General features: G+C 36.3%; 1 protein-coding gene across 1 annotated transcript; it reads left to right on the top strand.

Annotated features, from left to right (window-relative positions):
* The first annotated feature begins 12,633 nt into the window (after window positions 1-12,633).
* Window positions 12,634-17,662, top strand: LOC113092554 (protein unc-93 homolog A-like). The gene is made up of 8 exons (XM_026258160.1): window positions 12,634-12,827; window positions 13,091-13,272; window positions 15,194-15,423; window positions 15,513-15,632; window positions 16,022-16,239; window positions 16,710-16,845; window positions 16,928-17,059; window positions 17,252-17,662. The coding sequence occupies exons 1-8, from the start codon at window positions 12,729-12,731 to the stop codon at window positions 17,482-17,484; spliced, it is 1,350 nt and encodes a 449-aa protein (XP_026113945.1). The 5' UTR covers window positions 12,634-12,728; the 3' UTR covers window positions 17,485-17,662.
* Window positions 17,663-18,287: the final 625 nt, after the last annotated feature.

The following is an 18,287-nucleotide window of genomic DNA, read 5'->3' as shown; positions in this document are numbered from 1 at the left end:
CCCCCTTCATTCAATGCATTCATGCACTGCCCGCCTAAAAACACTAATTCCCTACCAACTCTGGCGTGCAATCCAAAGCATATGCACGCAAAACCAATGCAAGTTAAAATCCCCATTTATCCCGCGATTGTTTGCTAAATGCATCTAAAACATGTTGAACAAACAGTTAAGCAAAAATAGAAATGCATTCTCATGCACCCGAATGACAACATGCATGACGCTTGTGTTATAAATATATGAAAACATACACTACATAAATAAACACACAACCATTTCAGGTTACATCACTTAAACGGACAGTTTCTGTTGACCATGGCCTGACATCCTAACAAACCATGTTTATTACATTCATCTAAGATATCATCCAGCTGTTCTGATCTAATCTGACAGCTTTGCATGCAGCTCTCTGCTACAAACTGCAAGCGAGCACCGAATCATTTTAGCCCGGCTCGTTCATGGTGGTAATATATAACTAATGTTTTAACGTAAAACGAAAAGGCCAAAGTTGAACAGCAACAGGGACTCAGCTAGAAGTGTCCACATTTTATTCATACTAGACTATTTATGCTTTACTTCACCTCCAACATGGGCATATCCTGCCATTACCTGACTCAAAAATGCATCAGATAAGTCATAATAAAGCTCCCGTCGTGATTTAGCCGTTCCAGAGCCATTGAGACATAAAGACAGGTAATATATGACAGATCAAGCGCACGTTTTTTTTACTATAACAATCTCGCGTGTTGGGGGAATGAATCTCGCGGCACGGACAGACAGAAGACCGCGCGGCCTGTGCTCGCTCTCGGCTCCGCGGACTCACCTCAGTCGGTTGGCTGATCTCGAACAGGTCGAGCCGGTTGGCGTTCCAGTGGTTGATGATGTCGGCGAGTTTCCGCCGCTCCTCCTCTCGGCTCCCCGACATTCTCAAATCCCTAATAATTCTAGTCAAGCCGGAGAGAGAAACAATCCGCCTTTTTCCTCGCCGGTGCGGTTTTATCCACTCAAACAGGCTTCTTAACCGACGGCCTGGTATAAAAAGTAAATCTGTTACACCCAGATACTGGGCTTTCAAACGCGGTTTCCGCGGTGAGCGTCGCTCTTTCCCGCAGTCGCCGGTTAATGCACCTCAGCTCTATCGTCCACTGTTTCCGCCTTCCCAGGCAGCTCTCGTTTGTCTTAACGCGCTCCGTGCGCGCTCCCTGTGGCAAAGCTGGAGCTGTGCGCGCGCCCGCGCGCTACACTCCACACAAAATTAATGAGGAACACTGACGGGGACGCGCACAAGAACAAAATTAAAGAAACTTCTTGTTCCAGGCACTTGCTGCTCCATTCAAAATATTTACGTGTGCACGCGGATGTCGTTAGATAAAATTACATAATAAAAAAAATCGAACTAGTTTTTACGCAATAAAAGTAGAGAATTATTAAATTGATACCCAGGAGTTTTAAAGTGATATCCCCCCCAAAAAATCTAATTCCATCAAATGTGTTCAAGCTTATATAGATATATGAAACATATGTTGCTTATTTTACAAAAACAAATTAAGCTTGAATACATTTCAAATAATTTTCTTGGGGGGGGTGGGGGTATCAAAAGAAGAAATCTCTATAGCCTCTTATTCAAATAGCAGCATGATGTACCTGGGTTATTTTAAATCAGTTGTCCTTTCCAAGATATGGTTTCTCAAAACCCTTGGTCCTAAATATTAAACATTGCATAACTCATCCCAACCCATTTGAGCTATAGACATAAAATCGTGTGGCTTGTCTAAGTGATCTGACTCCCATTCTTCAGAAAATGTAAAAATCTAGTCAGATTTCCTAATACTTTGGTTAATAATCGAATTGTTGGATGTTAACAAAATGGCCTAAAACAAAAGGTCACACAAAACCGATGCAAAAAGCATCACTAATTTACATTTTGTCTGGTCTCAGTTTTACAACACTGTATACAGATTCTGTCTAGCACTGCACTTTGGTGGTCTGGAGAGCCAGACATCAATTGTCCATTTGAAGGGCTCAATTAAAGAGAAGATAGGTTGGCAAATAAATCATAATTTTCCATCTATAAGTGTTATGAGTCAGCGTTCTTTGTGGCAGGTTTCTTCACTTCGATCTATCTATCTTATTTCATGCAGATCCAGGGACAGAAACTGACAAAGCACAACTGGAAAGATCTTATTAAAAGAGAAAAAAAAGTGTCGCCTAAGCAACAGTTACTAATTTTACAAGAAGGTACTGATTCATTATGTCTCATATTAATAATTTTTCTGCTTCTGTTTAAGTTGTAACAAACTATGGAAGCCTGTTTTCTCCATCTTGTGATGTTGACTTGTTTTCTCCAAATTCCCAATTCTGTCAAAATTCTGAGTTATAAATTTGCAATTGCGAATTAACATCTTGCAACTAAATCTTTTTCAGAATTATTAATTTGTATGTCACAATTCTGAGTTTGTATCTTGCAACTGTGACAAAAGTCAGGACAAGTCACAATTGACCTTAGTGATGTGAGGTCAATGGTAACAATTAGTAAATCACAGTGTCTCAAGCTGTACTGTAATATCTGTGGCAGAAAAAGGAAGTTGGTGAGAGCCAAAAGTAACATGGTTTCCTGCCGCGGTCTGCAGGGCGTCTTTTTAACAGCGGTTTTATTTTAAATCCCACTTTCACATGTACATACACACACACTTCCTTTAAAACTGAACTTTGAACTCAGAAATTCACTTGACATCTGAAAGCACTTAAGGGATCTTTATATCTGCAACCTTCTTCTGTGATAAGAATAGGTGCTATAGAGAAAAGCCTGTACTCTAGCAATAAAAACAGAGGAATATTCATGCTGCATCCAGCATCCTGATCCCTCCTGCTGCCTTGCATGTATTATTTCATTACATTATAGACAATTAAGCATCACTGACAGATCAGTATTAATTTATACTGTATGTATATCCAGAGGGCTGTATTGGACAACGGATAAACATGTCTCCGTCTTAATGCGATCCCATAAAAAGCATGCTGGGAACTAAACATCCTCTGTTCAGTTAGCTGTGTCAACAGAAAATGATTCATGTAGTCCCAACACAAAGTTATTAAGTTCACTTACATTTTACAAATTGAAGTGGACGGAACATAATGGAAATATGTTATGTATGTTAGGTTCTGCTAATTTCAACAAAGTAATTTGATCAAGCATTCAAATTATTTTTATTTATTTTTTGAGTGAAGGCTGATTGTATGTAAAACCCATCAGTGTTGAGATAAGGTTGCACTGACTTCCTGAGCTAACAACCAAATGGTCACCAAACTGAAGCAGCACTCCAGTTACAGACACAAACTGCCAGTTCTTGGCCTGTGATAGCGTTCTGCTGGTACATCTGTGTTTGATATTAGTGTAGCTTTACGGTGAGACAGCAGAGGCCGTGGCATCTAGAGAGCCAGAGGAAGACTTCAGGGGAAGAGTCTGCTCTCTACAGCTCTTTTCAACCAACTTATTTAGTGTGAATAGAAGCGGTGGGCAGTTGCCTCCAGTCCCAGAAGATGCGCTTTGGCACGGAATGCCATTTCCATGGCAATGGCTTGGAAAACTTCACCTCTTTGAGCCTCTGTGCTTGTCAAGCGGCAGACGTCTCCACATCTGATTAGCGATCTACACAGACAGAGAGCCTTGCTAGTGCAGGCTATTATGGATCATGGACTACTTTATTGATGAATTTGTTTCTTACAAACATTTTTGCTGCACAAAACATTGATTGATGGACTGGAGTCGTGTGGATTACTTGTGAATTACTGTGATGTTTTTATCAGCTGTTTGGACATTCTGATGGCGCCCATTCACTGCAGAGGATGCATTGCTGAGCAAATGAAATGCAAATATTTCCAGGTGGATTGCCACTGCTGTGATTTTTGATTATCCGGAGGTGATGCTCGGTGATGGCTGCCAATATGGTGACAGCCGCCTCCGCCCACTTTTGACTTCAAAAACGCTCTTCAGAAACCTATGGGTGACATCACGGACACTACGTCCATATTTTCATACAGTCTATGGATATTACGCAGTGCCTGAAAATAGTCACTAGCATCTCCATTGCTGCAACTACACAAACTACCGTATTTTCCGCACTATAAGGCGCACCGGATTATGAGGCGCACCTTCAATGAATGGCCTATTTTAGAACTGTTTTCATATATAGGCCCACCGGATTATAAGGTGCATAGAATAGAAGATACTGCAGTCAAACGTTTGACTTGGTTTGCGTTATGAATCCACTAGATGGAGCTGTGCTAAAGGGAATGTCAACAATTTGACAGATTATAAGGCACACTTGTCGTTTTTTGAGAAAATTAAAGGCTTTTAAGTGTGCCTTATAGTGCGGAAAATACTGTAGTTGGGGACTACTTTCAGGCGCTGCGTAATATTATGCCAGAATTAGAGTATAGTTCCTAGCCATATCGGCCTAGAAGATTCTACAACTTTAAATTTTCCGTTGGCCTTAGTACAAGATGTAACCATAGGAGAGTCAAGTTTTAAAGCGAAAAAATATAGAAACTCTTTGGTCATTTTGGAGCAAGATGCTAACGGTCTAATCAGATTCAATGATCTATGCTAAGCTATGCTAAAAGTGCTACTGCCAGATCTGGAGATCGGCTGAATGGATTTGAAAACGGTAAAACTCAACTGTTTAACTCTAGGGGAGTTGGAAAATTATCCTAATTAAAAAAAAAAAGTAAAATCTTCTTTTAAAGGCAACATTTGTTCCTAACCTATTTTTATCTGTGGGTTTATAACTGTTTAATCAATTAATAACAAAAAAAAAATACACTTTATTTAAAAACGATGTAGACATTACAAAATGTGTGTGATAAAATATTCAAGGTAAAAAAAGAAGCTGATACTTTTAGAAGATGCTAATGGTATGCTTAGAATTTTTGTCTCAATAATAGGTTCCCACCAGCTGCTACTTCTCTTTAAAGTCAGCAGACAAAAGAGAGGTTGAGGAACACAAATTTCCCTTTCCCAATAGCTGCAGCGAATGACTACTGTAATTTGTCAGCCTAATTAAAAGGCCATTTTGGGAAGTAAGAAGGTGCAGAAAACGACACTCTTTTCTGTAGACTGAGCTCAAATAAAGAGGAGTGTAAGAAAAAGGGGCAAATGAATAATTCATGCTATTTTTGTCACAGTTAAACTCATTTTCTGTCTTATTTCTTTCTTCCTGACCTTGACACCACTCATTCAGCAGAAAATCCTGTCTTTAAAGCCTCATGATGCAGGCCCCCATCTGACTCAATTCTGAATCATACAGAAACAGAAACTGTACCTGTGTTAATGTTGCACATGCACTATCAATGTGCGGTCATTTAGAAACAGGTGCGGCCTTTAGTAACTTCAATGTGCAAGGTCTCTGGTGTTATCTGGTTTCAGTTATTTTAGCTGTACAAACCTTTGTTATGGTGCTTAATAAGAAATACCAGTTTGCAACATCATATTATTTTAATGTATTGTCATAATTATAAACACACTTGTTTGTAGCGCAAATAGTTTCCCTGTTTTTTTACACTTTGATATTTTTCTAGTTATTAGTGGCCACTGAATCTTGCACATTCACAGAAAACCCTTTCCTTCCACGTTGCAAATTGAGGTGCACTGCATCCAAACATAATACTGTATGTGAAAAACAGTAAGCGAAAAGTACCAGGATGACCTACTACCTCTAGTGAGATTCTGAAGTGTGCATTTGATGGACACTTTACCATGCCATGACGCCATCAACATGACAGATTTATTTGAATTTCATTCATACTACCCATATTCATATACAGAACATGATTTCTTTCAAGTTCAAATTCAAAGGTAGTACCTGTTCAGTCAGCTGAGGGCACGTGACATGAAAATTTCTCCATATTTTTAATTATAACACACCAACTGACAGGATTAAAAATATAAAGCTGCTTGACTCGGAGGTGACCACTGAGTAAGTGGTGGTTCATGCATTGCGACACTGCAATGGCAAAATTTCACCAAAGTTTCGCTAATAGAACGTTTTCACAGACTGAGATGATGCCATGATTCCATCTTTATGACATTACAATTTTTTTATATTTTTATTAAAAAAACTTACTGTAGATTTAATTTTATACTGAACACTATAATTTGTGTTATATAATTTTGGCATAAATTACAGGAAACTACACTGTAAAAAAAGTCAGTAAAATAACAGAAAAAGTAAAGGCAACTCATTACAAGGGATATTATCAATGTATTTTAGAGTTAATTTCCATTAATTCTAAAACATAATGCAATGCAGTGTAAAATTCTAAATACTGGTAAAAAAAAAAACCTGTATAAAATAAATACAGAAGAAAATCCTTCAAATTATAAAGTACACTGTGTCCTATTTAACAGATTTTTATAAAGCGTATAGTTAACGCTGCTGCATACGTGTTATTTTGGCTAATTTGACATCTTTCTCTCTTCCGACCATAATTAATCTATCTAGATTTTTTCCTCTTTTGTAAGGGCATAGAAACGATATCATGGATTTTTTTTTCTTGTGCTATTACAACAAATGGGAATGCAAAAATTATATTTGTTGTAGTCTATCATTAACCACTACAGATCTTTGCCTAACTTTCACTTCTGAGAACCATATGACCAAGCCGTTAACTTCATGGCTAAACATATCAGGCCTCAGAGCACTATGCTAATGAAAAACCATTAAGTCACATGCGGACAAGAAGTATTTTCAAAGTTTCAATATCATATAAAAAACAGTTATTAAATAGCCTATATAATCATAAGTCAAAATTGCTGGATTTGTGGACAGACAAAACAAATTTAGACCTTTTACAACATCACAAACAATCATTTTGAGGCTGGAAGTCTTGTTTAACCCAACAAATGTTAACCCTCATCCTATCCCTTCCTGCCTTTCTCTCTTTTGGGAGGATGAGTTGAGGAGAAAACAGGCAGGACTAGTGGTGAAGCACACACATGTCATCATGAGCCGTTTCAATTTTGCTAAATAAAGACATTTTTGTATTGTGTCAGCATCTCTGTGCCACTGAGCATTGTGCTGGGACCAGCTACAGAAAATGCACATCCACATCAGCAAACAGCAAACAATGGGCACGGTGCGAGTGACTCACGCCTGTCATCAGTAGCTTTCAGCAGGAAAAACCCGTCTGGCCTGCTGAACCGTACACATAAAAGAAAACAAATGAGGTTGTGTGGGTCATGGAAACCTGGTGGCAAATGCCTGAATGAAAGAAGTGCCAGCGGCTCCTAGCATTGGAATGACATCATGCACTCAGTACTGTATTTACATGCATTTGGCTGAATGGTTCCCAGCACCTCCTCCAGTAATAAGTTTCTGAATCAGTACAGTAAAAATCTTGTTAAAGTCAACATGAAATCAAAACTGGCCCTATTTACATTCCAGGGTTATTATAGTTAAGATAAAACCATAAGAAATAAATAAAATAAAATCTTTAACTAAAATAAAATAGAATATATATGTGTATATCATATTATACAATATATGTATATTTAATTTAGAATATTATTTTTAAAAAAAAATTTAAATGATGCTAAAGTATCATTGTTAAATTCTTGAAGTAATTTCCTGGTTTTATTCAAATTTCCAAAATGTCCTTGTAATCCACATTTTAATTCCCAAATAATAATGTATTTTCTTGGTAAATATCCAGATTCACTTAATAATATGTCATATTACAGATGAAAATGTAATTACCCGACTCAATAATTGAATAGTTGAATTGCTGTGTATTCCATCTATTACATGAGGAAACCATTTACAATATATTTATAACAATATATTTATATATTTATATATCTGAATATGAACTCAAGCATTTCTCATCAAATTCCGTCAAGATCCTTTTGTTTTTTACTCTATACTGCTATACTGTCTATTTTTATTTCTATAAATATTTAGATATTTATTTCTATATTTAACTAAGAACTCCATTAAAAATGTCCTTTGGGTAAGCACGATTTCTGCTAAGGGACTTGCAGAAGAATGGGAGGTTGAGAAAGGGGAAAAAACTAGACAAAATCCTATAAAGAGTCATGGCAAAGTTAGTGAGTCTGTAGACAATATCTCCTGCAGGTACAATTTAACCTGGTTTGAGAACATTTTCAGCATTTGGCAGATGAGTTTATCCAACACTGCGTTCAAGATATACATTTTATCAGTTCATGCATATGTATCTAATTGTTTACATATCATTGCGTATTTTTGCCTTAGATAACAATATATCAGCAATCCATCAAATGAATTATTTAATTATAAAGAAAAATAGGTTTAGGAAAAGCACTCATGTAAAACCTTTGGCAAAAAAGTGTTGAAATGCTAAAATAATAAATTTACTGTTCACAATTAATTATTTGGACTCTTTCAAGGCTATTCAAAAGTTACAATAATTGATGTGATGAACATGTTATCTTTGTAAACCTGAGGGGAACGTACTTAATACAGCCACTAAAATTCACCAAAACAAAGGTCCCTCTAGCCTATGTTCAATGTCCTCTGACCAAAGTTTGTTAAACACTGACCTCAAGTGTTAGAACTGGTAGAAGCAACATCCAGAATGTCTTTCTCAGGTTAGAGACAAATTTAATTTCTGACAGGAATAAAAACAAGAATTTGAGGGACTGAAGTGCAGTACGTTCAATGGACTATCACTGCTGTTTAACTGTACAGCTGACGAAATGTCTTTCTGACAAAAAAAATCTATAAAAATAGGTAGACCCTCGATAAAACACTTTTAAAAGTTGTGAGCGGGGTGGCATAGGGTGGCAAATAAGTCAGAAAATAACAGAAAAAGTAAAGGCAGCTCGTTACAAGGGATATTATCAGTACATTTTTGATAATATTTTGATTTTGATTTAATTTCCATTCATTCTAAAACATAATGCAATGCAGTGTAAAATTCTAAATACTGGTAAAAAAAAAACTGTATAAAATAAAAACAGAAGAAAATCTTTCAAATTATACTGTATACTGTGCCCTATTTAACAGATTTTTATAAAGTGTATAGTTAACGCTGCTGGATACTTGTTAATTGGGCTAATTTGACATCTTTCTCTCTTCCGACCATAATTCATCTCTCTAGATTTTTTCCTCTTTTGTAAGGTCATAGAAACTATATCATTGTTTTTTTTTCTTGTGCTATTAGAACAAATGGGAATGCAAAAATTATATTTGTTGTAGTCTATCATTAACCACTACAGATCTTTGCCCAACTTTCACTTCTGAGAACCGACTATGCCCTTAACCTAAAAGAAAAAGCCTTGCCACCCTAGTTGGCAGCAACGAATTAAAAGTTGTGGCCAATTTGAAAATTTACGAACGCGAATCTTTTGTGATTCCTGATCCCACTCCGAACTCCCGAACTGATTCAAATGATTTGCGATCCCCCAAACTGACTCAAATGATTCGCGAACCCGCTTTGAACTCTCGAACTGACTCAAATGATTCGCGAACCCGTTTCAAACTCCCGAACTGATTCAAATGATTCCCGATCCCGCTTCGAACTCCCGAACTGATTCAAATAATTTTCGATCAACAAACTGACTCAAATGATTCGCGAACCCGCTACGAACTCCCGAACTGATTCAAATGATTCGTGATCCCGCTCCGAACTCCCGAACTGATTCAAATGATTTTCGATCCCCAAACTGAATCAAATGATTCGCGAACCAGCTACGAACTCCAGAACTGATTCAAATGATTCGCGATACCGCTCTGAACTCCCAAAGTGACTCAAATGATTCGCGATCCCGCTACGAACTCTCGAATTGATTCAAATGATCCGCGAAGCCGCTCCGAACTCTCGAACTGATTCAAATGATTTGCGATCCCACTCCGAACTCCCAAACTGAATCAAATGATTCGCGATCCCCAAATTGACTCAAATGATTCGCGAACCCGCTTTGAACTCCCGAACTGACTCAATTGATTCGCGAACCCGCTCCGAACTCTCGAATTGATTCAAATGATCCGCGAAGTAGCTCCGAACTCTCGAACTGATTCAAATGATTCGCGATCCCACTCCGAACTCCCAAACTGACTCAAATGATTCGCGATCCCCATAACTGATTCAAATGATTCGCGATCCCCAAACTGACTCACATGATTCGCGAACCAGCTTTGAACTCCCGAACTGACTCAAATGATTCGCATATCACAAACCTTACAAAAATAAACCATGGTTTTATCCTAGTAAAACTGCTTAGTTTCCTTTTGGATGATTTCTGAATGCTTGAGACTATAAAATAAATTAGTCATAATAAAGTTATAGCCACAGGTAAATGTCAAGAGCTACAAATGTGATTTGTAAATAATACAATTTATTCATTTAGTTTTTTATTTGATTAAAGTAATTTTTTCACCCCTATAGTAGGGTTTTTTCCATCATCATATTTGAGGAAGGGGGGCACAACAATAAATCCTGCTTATGGGAACCCTTAAGGTGTTGTTATAAACGTCTCTGGGAATATGTGCTCTACTACACACACACACACACACAAACACACACACTCACACTGAAGCACGCGTGGTGTTTTCAGCTCTTCAATATATTGATGCATGATGTATGCTACACATGTGTACGTCAGTGCGCTATGAGAGGATTTCACCATTTCATTTGATAAAATTATCATTATTCATTCGTATCGTATTCACAGACTAACAGAAAAGGCAATGTCTTTACGACAACCTGTCAAAATAAAATTTCGGTATAACTTGAAGAAATTCAAACAGAAATATAGTACTATTGCACAGTAGAGTATGCTATACTTCAAGTATTAGCATACTTGATATGCTATACTTCCTATTAGCTAATAATAATAGTTAATTAAAAAACACAGAAACTCTGGTTACAACCCACCAAAATAAAAGTTTGGTCTAACTCAAAGAAATTATGTAAGAAATTGCTTCGTAAAATATACTTAAAAGAAGATATACTAAAACATCATTTTAAAGCAATATCACACAAGTTTTCATAGAAGTTTTAATTTAAGCTTGCCAAAACAATAACACCATATTTTTCAAAAACAATTTCTAGAAGTATATTTGTATTTGTGCCTATCATGTTTATTTATTTATTATTATTGTCAACTAATAAAACCTATGCTTCAGAGACCATATTCATATAACATCTAAGGCTAAATCTAGCTCTTGACTGGTTGAGTTAGATGATGATTAACACTAAACAGTAGAAAATCAGTTGAGTCTCCCCAGCTGGAAATGTCACTGGCTGTTAAAATCTTGTGTTTCTTATAATAAATTGACATACTGATAACACTGAACCTTTTATAATGCTCTTAATTACATGTTGATGCATACTGTATGCATTAGTGAGTGTGGTGGTGCTTATGGGTTATGGTCACTTATTCCTTATATGTTTGTAATGTTTGTTATAACTGTTTCAAATGCAAGACATTGATTGCATGAGATTAAGTTTGTAAATGATAGCCCGTGTCCTTTTTGTAGTGTGCACATATATTTATCATCAAACTGTAATAACTGTGACTAAATTCAGTATATATATGTCTGCCATATGTTGCCACCCCTCAAAAATTCCTGCCACCCCATCAATATTTTTCTAGATCCGCCCCTGCTGTGTTCTAGAGCTTTTAGAGACAGTGCATGCTATTGTAAAGACTGTCTCTCTCTGTTTCCTTTTCACATTACGTACTCTTACTTTTCTGTAGAATATAGTAGGAATATATATTGGCTATATATTGTGATGATCAGGACATATTAAGATGAAAAAGGTACATCAATTAAAAAAAAAAAAATACTAAACCAAAAAAATATATATTAAAGTATTTAACATATAGCCTACATTGTGGGGACTATTATAATGGACACAACAAGGAAAAATGGGGCAAAGAAAGGGACTAAATAGCATCTATATTCAAACAGAAAGTCTACAATAATTAAATAAGCATAATTTAAGAACAACCATTGGGCTTCAGAGCAAGACACTTACATTAAATCCACATAAACGATTATAATAAGTCACTTCAGATAAAGTGATCACTTACTGTAAATGATACAACCTCAAATGAATGCTGAGGAAAGGAATGAAATGCTCCGATAAAGGCTGGGTGGAGTCAATGATGCGCAATTGTGACTTTCACCTCCTAGCTGGCACATCTTGATAATATATATAAAATAATATTAATTTCACAATCTGAGACAAATTTTTGTCTGCGGATTCAGAGAGGACAAACTGCAGTGAATTCGTTCATTTAAAAATATTACTGTGAAATGTGCAGCAAATGACAGTGTTATGGAAGCTTATACTGATTAGAAGTTTGGAGTTTGTAAAACTGTTTTTGAAAGAAGTCTCTTATGGTTTTTACACAGCAAAATATAGTAAAATAAAAAAAGGATATAACTACAGTAAAAACAGTAATATTGTAAAACATTATTACAGTTTAATATATTGAAAAAAAGAAGAGAATAACTTGTGTTAAAAAACACTTTAGTAAATGATATGCAATCAGTTTGTCTTTATTGACTCAGCTTTAGGCATCCAAAACCTGGATGCTTTTCATGACTCCATTACAGTGAACTTTGTCCTAGAGCGTTTTCAGCCTTGTTATGTATTAGCCCAGTGTGACTTCCAAGTCAATCTAGACTTTTGTCTTTCACTGAAGGAATTCATCCCTTTTGAAGCATTCACTGGATTTCAGGATGACAAAATTTATGAGCCGAACCACCAAAAATGTCCTTGTGGTTTCATTTGGATTTTTGCTCTTATTTACAGCGTATGGAGGACTGCAGAGTTTACAGGTAATAAATCAGAGAAGATAAATAAATACAAATTGTACACATAAATATCTACACAAACGACTCTTTGTAGTTGTTCAGAAAAGGTGTAAAGCAGATCATTTATTTAACATAAAGTTTTAAAAAGTTGTGTGGGAGGCAAGATTAAATTATTATTAACAATTAAAGCTATTAAAATCTGGCCTATTTGTTACACAAATAACTGTATTGTTGGCTTTGATTTGTGGGTATATTTATATTGATGAAAGCATGTTTGTACGTTACAGAGCAGTCTTAATGCTGAGGATGGAAGGGGTGTTATTTCTCTCAGTGTCATCTATGGAGCGATGATTTTGGCCTCGATGTTTCTGCCTTCAATAATGATCAAAAATCTGGGCTGTAAATGGACCATCGTCCTTTCTATGGCTTGTTATGTGTCATATTCCTTTGGAAACCTTGCGCCAGGCTGGTGTGTGCATTTCTCTGCCTTTTGTACTGATTTGTTGAACAATATAAACAGATATGTAAGCATAGTTGCTTACACTATAAGTTCAAAATGGCATTATTTTTCTGCATGTGTGAGACACCGTTTCAAATGCCAGGCCTGAAATGACTATTATGTGTGAAATACAAGAGACATATAGTTGCATCTCAATAAATTATAATGTTGTGGAAAAGTATATTTATTCTAGTTATTCAAATCAAATTGTGAAACTCATGTATTAAATGAATTCAGTGCACACAGTCTGAAGTAGTTTAAGGCTTTGGTTCCTTTAATTGTTATGATTTTTGCTCACATTTAACAAAAACCCACCAATTCACTATCTCAACAAATCAGAATATGGTGACATGCCAATCAGCTAATCAACTCAAAACACCTGCAAAGGTTTCCTGAGCCTTCAAAATGGTCTCTCAGTTTGGTTCACTAGGCTACACAATCATGGGGAAGACTGATCTGACAGTTGTCCAGAAGACATTCATTGACACCCTTCACAAGGAGAGTAAGCCACAAACATTCATTACCAAAGAAGCTGGCTGTTCACAGAGTGCTGTATCCAAGCATGTTAACAGAAAGTTGAGTTGAAGGAAAAAGTGCGGAAGAAAATGATGCACAACCAATCGAGAGAATTGCAGCCTTATGAAGATTGTCAAGCAAAATTGATTCAAGAATTTGAGTAAACTTCACAAGTAATGGACTGAGGCTGGGGTCAAGGCATCAAGAGCCACCACACACAGACGTGTCAAGGAATTTGCTGAACCACAGACAACATCAGAGGCGTCTTACCTGGGCTAAGGAGAAGAAGAACTGGACTATTGCCCAGTGGTCCAAAGTCCTCTTTTCAGATGAGAGCAAGTTTTGTATTTAATTTTCACACCAAGGTCTGGAGGAAGGGTGGAGAAGCTCATAGCCCAAGTTGCTTGAAGTCCAGTGTTAAGTTTCCACAGTCTGTGATGATTTGGGGTTCAATGTCATCCGCTGGTGTTGGTCCATTGCGTTTTTTGAAAACCAAAGTCACTGCACCAGTTTACCAAGAAATTTTAGAGCAATTCATGCATTCTTCAGCAGACCAGCCTTTTGAAGATGCTGATTTCATTTTCCAGCAGGATTTGGCACCTGCCCACACTGTCAAAAGCACCAAAGGTTGGTTAAATGACTGGACAGTAAACTCACCAGACCTGAACCCCTATTGTCAAGAGGAAAATGAGAAACAAGAGACCAAAAAATTCAGATGAGCTGAAGGCCAGTGTCAAAGAAACCTGGGCTTCCATACCACCTCAGCAGTGCCACAAACTGATCACCTCCTTGCCACGCTGAACTGAGGCAGTAATTAAAGCAAAAGGAGCCCCTACCAAGTATTGAGTACATGTACAGTAAATCAACATACTTTCCAGAAGGCCAAAAGTTCACTACATTTTTTTTTTTTACTTTTTATTGGTCTTATGAAGAATTCTAATTTGTTGAGATAGCTAGTGAATAGGTGGGTTTTTGTTTAACGTGAGCCAAAATCATCACAATTAAAAGAACCAAAGACTTAAACTACTTCAGTCTATGTGCACTGAATTTATTTAATACATGAGTTTCACAATTTGAGTTGAATTACTGAAATAAATGAACTTGTCCATGACATTCTAATTCATTGAGATGCACCTGTATATTTATATTGTTACATATTTAATATTTGTATATTGTTCTAAAGTTTGGGGTCGGTAAGATGCTATATTTTAAAATGTAATTATAACATTTTGTTGTGCTGCTACTTACTGACCCCAAACATTTAATTTAAACATTTAAGAGCTGAAGGTTCTGTTAATTCAGTTAAGTTAGAAGTAAATCTGTAGTGTCTTTCATCACATCATTCAGCACCTCATTTCATCATGTTTGTCTGCAGGCCAAGTCTGATGACAACCTCTGCTATTCTGGGTATAGGAGGTTCACTGCTGTGGCCTGCAAAATGCACCTATCTCACAATAAGTGGAAACAGACGAGGCCAGAAAATCAACAAGAAAAGCCAGGATATCATCAGCCAATATTTTGGCATCTTTTTCTTCATTTTTCAGTCATCAGCGGTGTGGGGAAACCTCATGTCATCTCTGATATTCGGCCAGGATTCTAGCATAGGTACAGTTGGATTAAACACTTTGCCAGTGTCCATTTTTATTGATTTATTTGGGTGAGTGTAAATACACCGAGCTTTTATTCATTTCTAGAAGTCCCTGAGGAGAACCTGCAGTTCTGTGGTGCGACATCATGCGTTGAAAATTTCACAGTCGCAAACACAACCCTTCCAGGAAAACACCTAGTGAACACACTGCTAGGCTGCTATATCGGTGGGTAACAATCATTCATATTTGTGTCCAAAAACTAGTTTAGTCAATAATATAATGATTTCATTCATACTGTCCACTGAAAAAAGAAAATCTAGATTTGAATGTCCAAATTACTGCTCCTGTATTACAGTGAACATAAAAATGCAATTATTAATGGCGTTTAAAATTAAAGATCTGAACAAACCCCTAATTATTAAACTTCAGTAAATAAGTCATCCAGCATTGCAGAATACTCTAGAAACCACAGAGCAATCACTAGAACCACCAAGAACAACCTACCAAGTACATAGTAATGGACAAGTGCCATTTACAACTCTTTCAGGAAAAATACAAATCTAGTTTGCATTATTCTAGGAATTTCCTAACCTAGTGTTTCCTGGTCCATGCAGGTTTGGAGGTTCTGGCCATCATTTTTGTGGCAGTGTTCCTGGACAACATCGACCGAGATCTGGTCATAGAATTTCGTAAAACCAAGGGCAACCAGTCGTTTTGCAGCACCTTTCTGGCTACCTTCAAGCTCCTGAGAAATCCTAGATTGTTGCTTCTCATCCCATTGACCCTGTACAGTGGGTTTGAGCAAAGCTTCCTCGCTGGCGAATACACAAAGGTAGACCACCATGTTTTAAATGAAGCATAAAGAAATAGAACCCTGAAGGAAATTCTAGGTGTGATTCTAGTTGACAAGTGATCATTTTAAACCATTTTTTAAATAATATTTTAAAATATGCACACATGCACATTTATTTGTATGTCAAAACAATAAGTATTTTGTCTCGTCATACATTAATCATGTAAATGATACAATATATGAGAAATTTCAGTAGTTTGCATCACTGTACAGTATACTACTGTTTAAGTATGTGAGTTCATAAGCAGACCAGCCTAAATTAAAAATGTAACCTTTTGTCAACAAACAGAGTGCTGCGTAATGGATGGTGGCAGAGTAGTGCAAGAATTTCAAATGTAGGGCAAATTATTGCGTCTATAATGGAAACGGCCCAGCCATATGCAGACTGGGAGGACATGAATACTAATTAATCCTAATGAAATATTTTTGCAACCCTCTTTCCCCTGCAGAACTATGTGACCTGTGCAATAGGAATACACTACATTGGCTTTGTGATGATCTGCTTTGGTGCTTCTAACTCCCTGTGCTCATTCGCATTTGGTAGACTGGCTCAATACACTGGAAGACTCGCTCTCTTTTGCTTGGGTAATACAAGAAAAGGTTCATACATGGTTTAAAGATTAAGTCTGGTTGGTTATGTTTGTTCTATCTTACTACGCTTTCACAGCTGCAGTGACAAACCTGGGCTGTTTTCTGGGTCTTTTGTACTGGAAGCCTCATCCAGACCAGCTGGGCATGTTCTTTGTGTTTCCGGCCCTCTGGGGGATGGCAGACGCTGTGTGGCAAACACAAACCAATGGTGAGTGCTTCATACTGCATACCAGTAATCTATACAGTTAAGTTATTATTACAAATATAACATTTTAAAAATAAATAATTAAATATAAAAATATTTATATAAATGCTTCCATAGATGTTTCAACATTTAGATATATTTTAATTTATAAATATATTGTGAAGTCATTATACTGTGTGTTTATTTCATTCGCAGCACTTTATGGCATTCTCTTTGCTAAGGACAAAGAAGCAGCATTTGCCAACTACCGCATATGGGAGTCCCTCGGTTTTGCTATAGCCTTTGCTTACAGCACATTCCTCTGCCTGTCCACCAAAATCTACGTTGCTCTGTCTGTTCTTGCCCTTACTGTGGTTACTTACCTTTACGCTGAGTACAACGAGTACAAGCATCCAACTCCACAAGTGACTAATGACGACTTGCTTTAACCAGAAAATGAGGACTTCAAAGAATTAAATGACAAAGATATTATCTCTCAGACAAAAAGTGTAAATAGATTTTGGTAGATTTTTCTGCCTCAGTATTAGGGCTGGGCACATTTTTTTCGATTAATCTTTTTTTTTAAATTCCCCCATTTTAAATTTGTTTTATCCAATGAAAGGTTAGCTTTTTGTGATTTAAAAAAAATTAAAGATCAAAAGGATTCACAATGCAGATTAATTTTCACATCCTTCTTTGATCATATTACCAAGGATGCTGACATTTTTGGCCATGACTATAACAACCAAGTAAAGATAACTAAATATATCTAAGTGGAATAGACCTTTAGTCCAACAAACTAGATGCTCTTTTTATTAAAGTTTTTTAGTTGAACTAATGCATCCACCTGAAAGTTCACATAACACAGTTAATTTAATTAAGTAAATTAAACCAATTTGTAAAAATCAGTTACAATGAATACAATGTTTACTAGATTCAGTGATTACTTTTTACAGTGAAATATGTGACAGACTTTCACAGTTTACAATAAACATTTTTATGACAGCTTTAAAAAAAAAGTGTAAGATACAAATGTTCTGTTTCCATACAAATTTTCTATTTGCACTATATTTTCACTTTTTTATGTAAAATCATTTTCTAACTGTTTTTAAATTCATTTTAATTAAGTAATTTTTTAAAAATCATTTTAAAAGTTTTAAAATTGCTTGTTTTATTTTTGTTATTATTTGTCTTCGTGATTATTTTACTTTCTTTTATGTAAAGCACTTTGTGTATGAAATGTGCTATATAA

This window comes from Carassius auratus, unplaced genomic scaffold (assembly GCF_003368295.1).
Source record: "Carassius auratus strain Wakin unplaced genomic scaffold, ASM336829v1 scaf_tig00214656, whole genome shotgun sequence".
NCBI lineage: Eukaryota > Metazoa > Chordata > Actinopteri > Cypriniformes > Cyprinidae > Carassius > Carassius auratus.
This window is presented reverse-complemented; position numbering and strand designations above follow the sequence as displayed.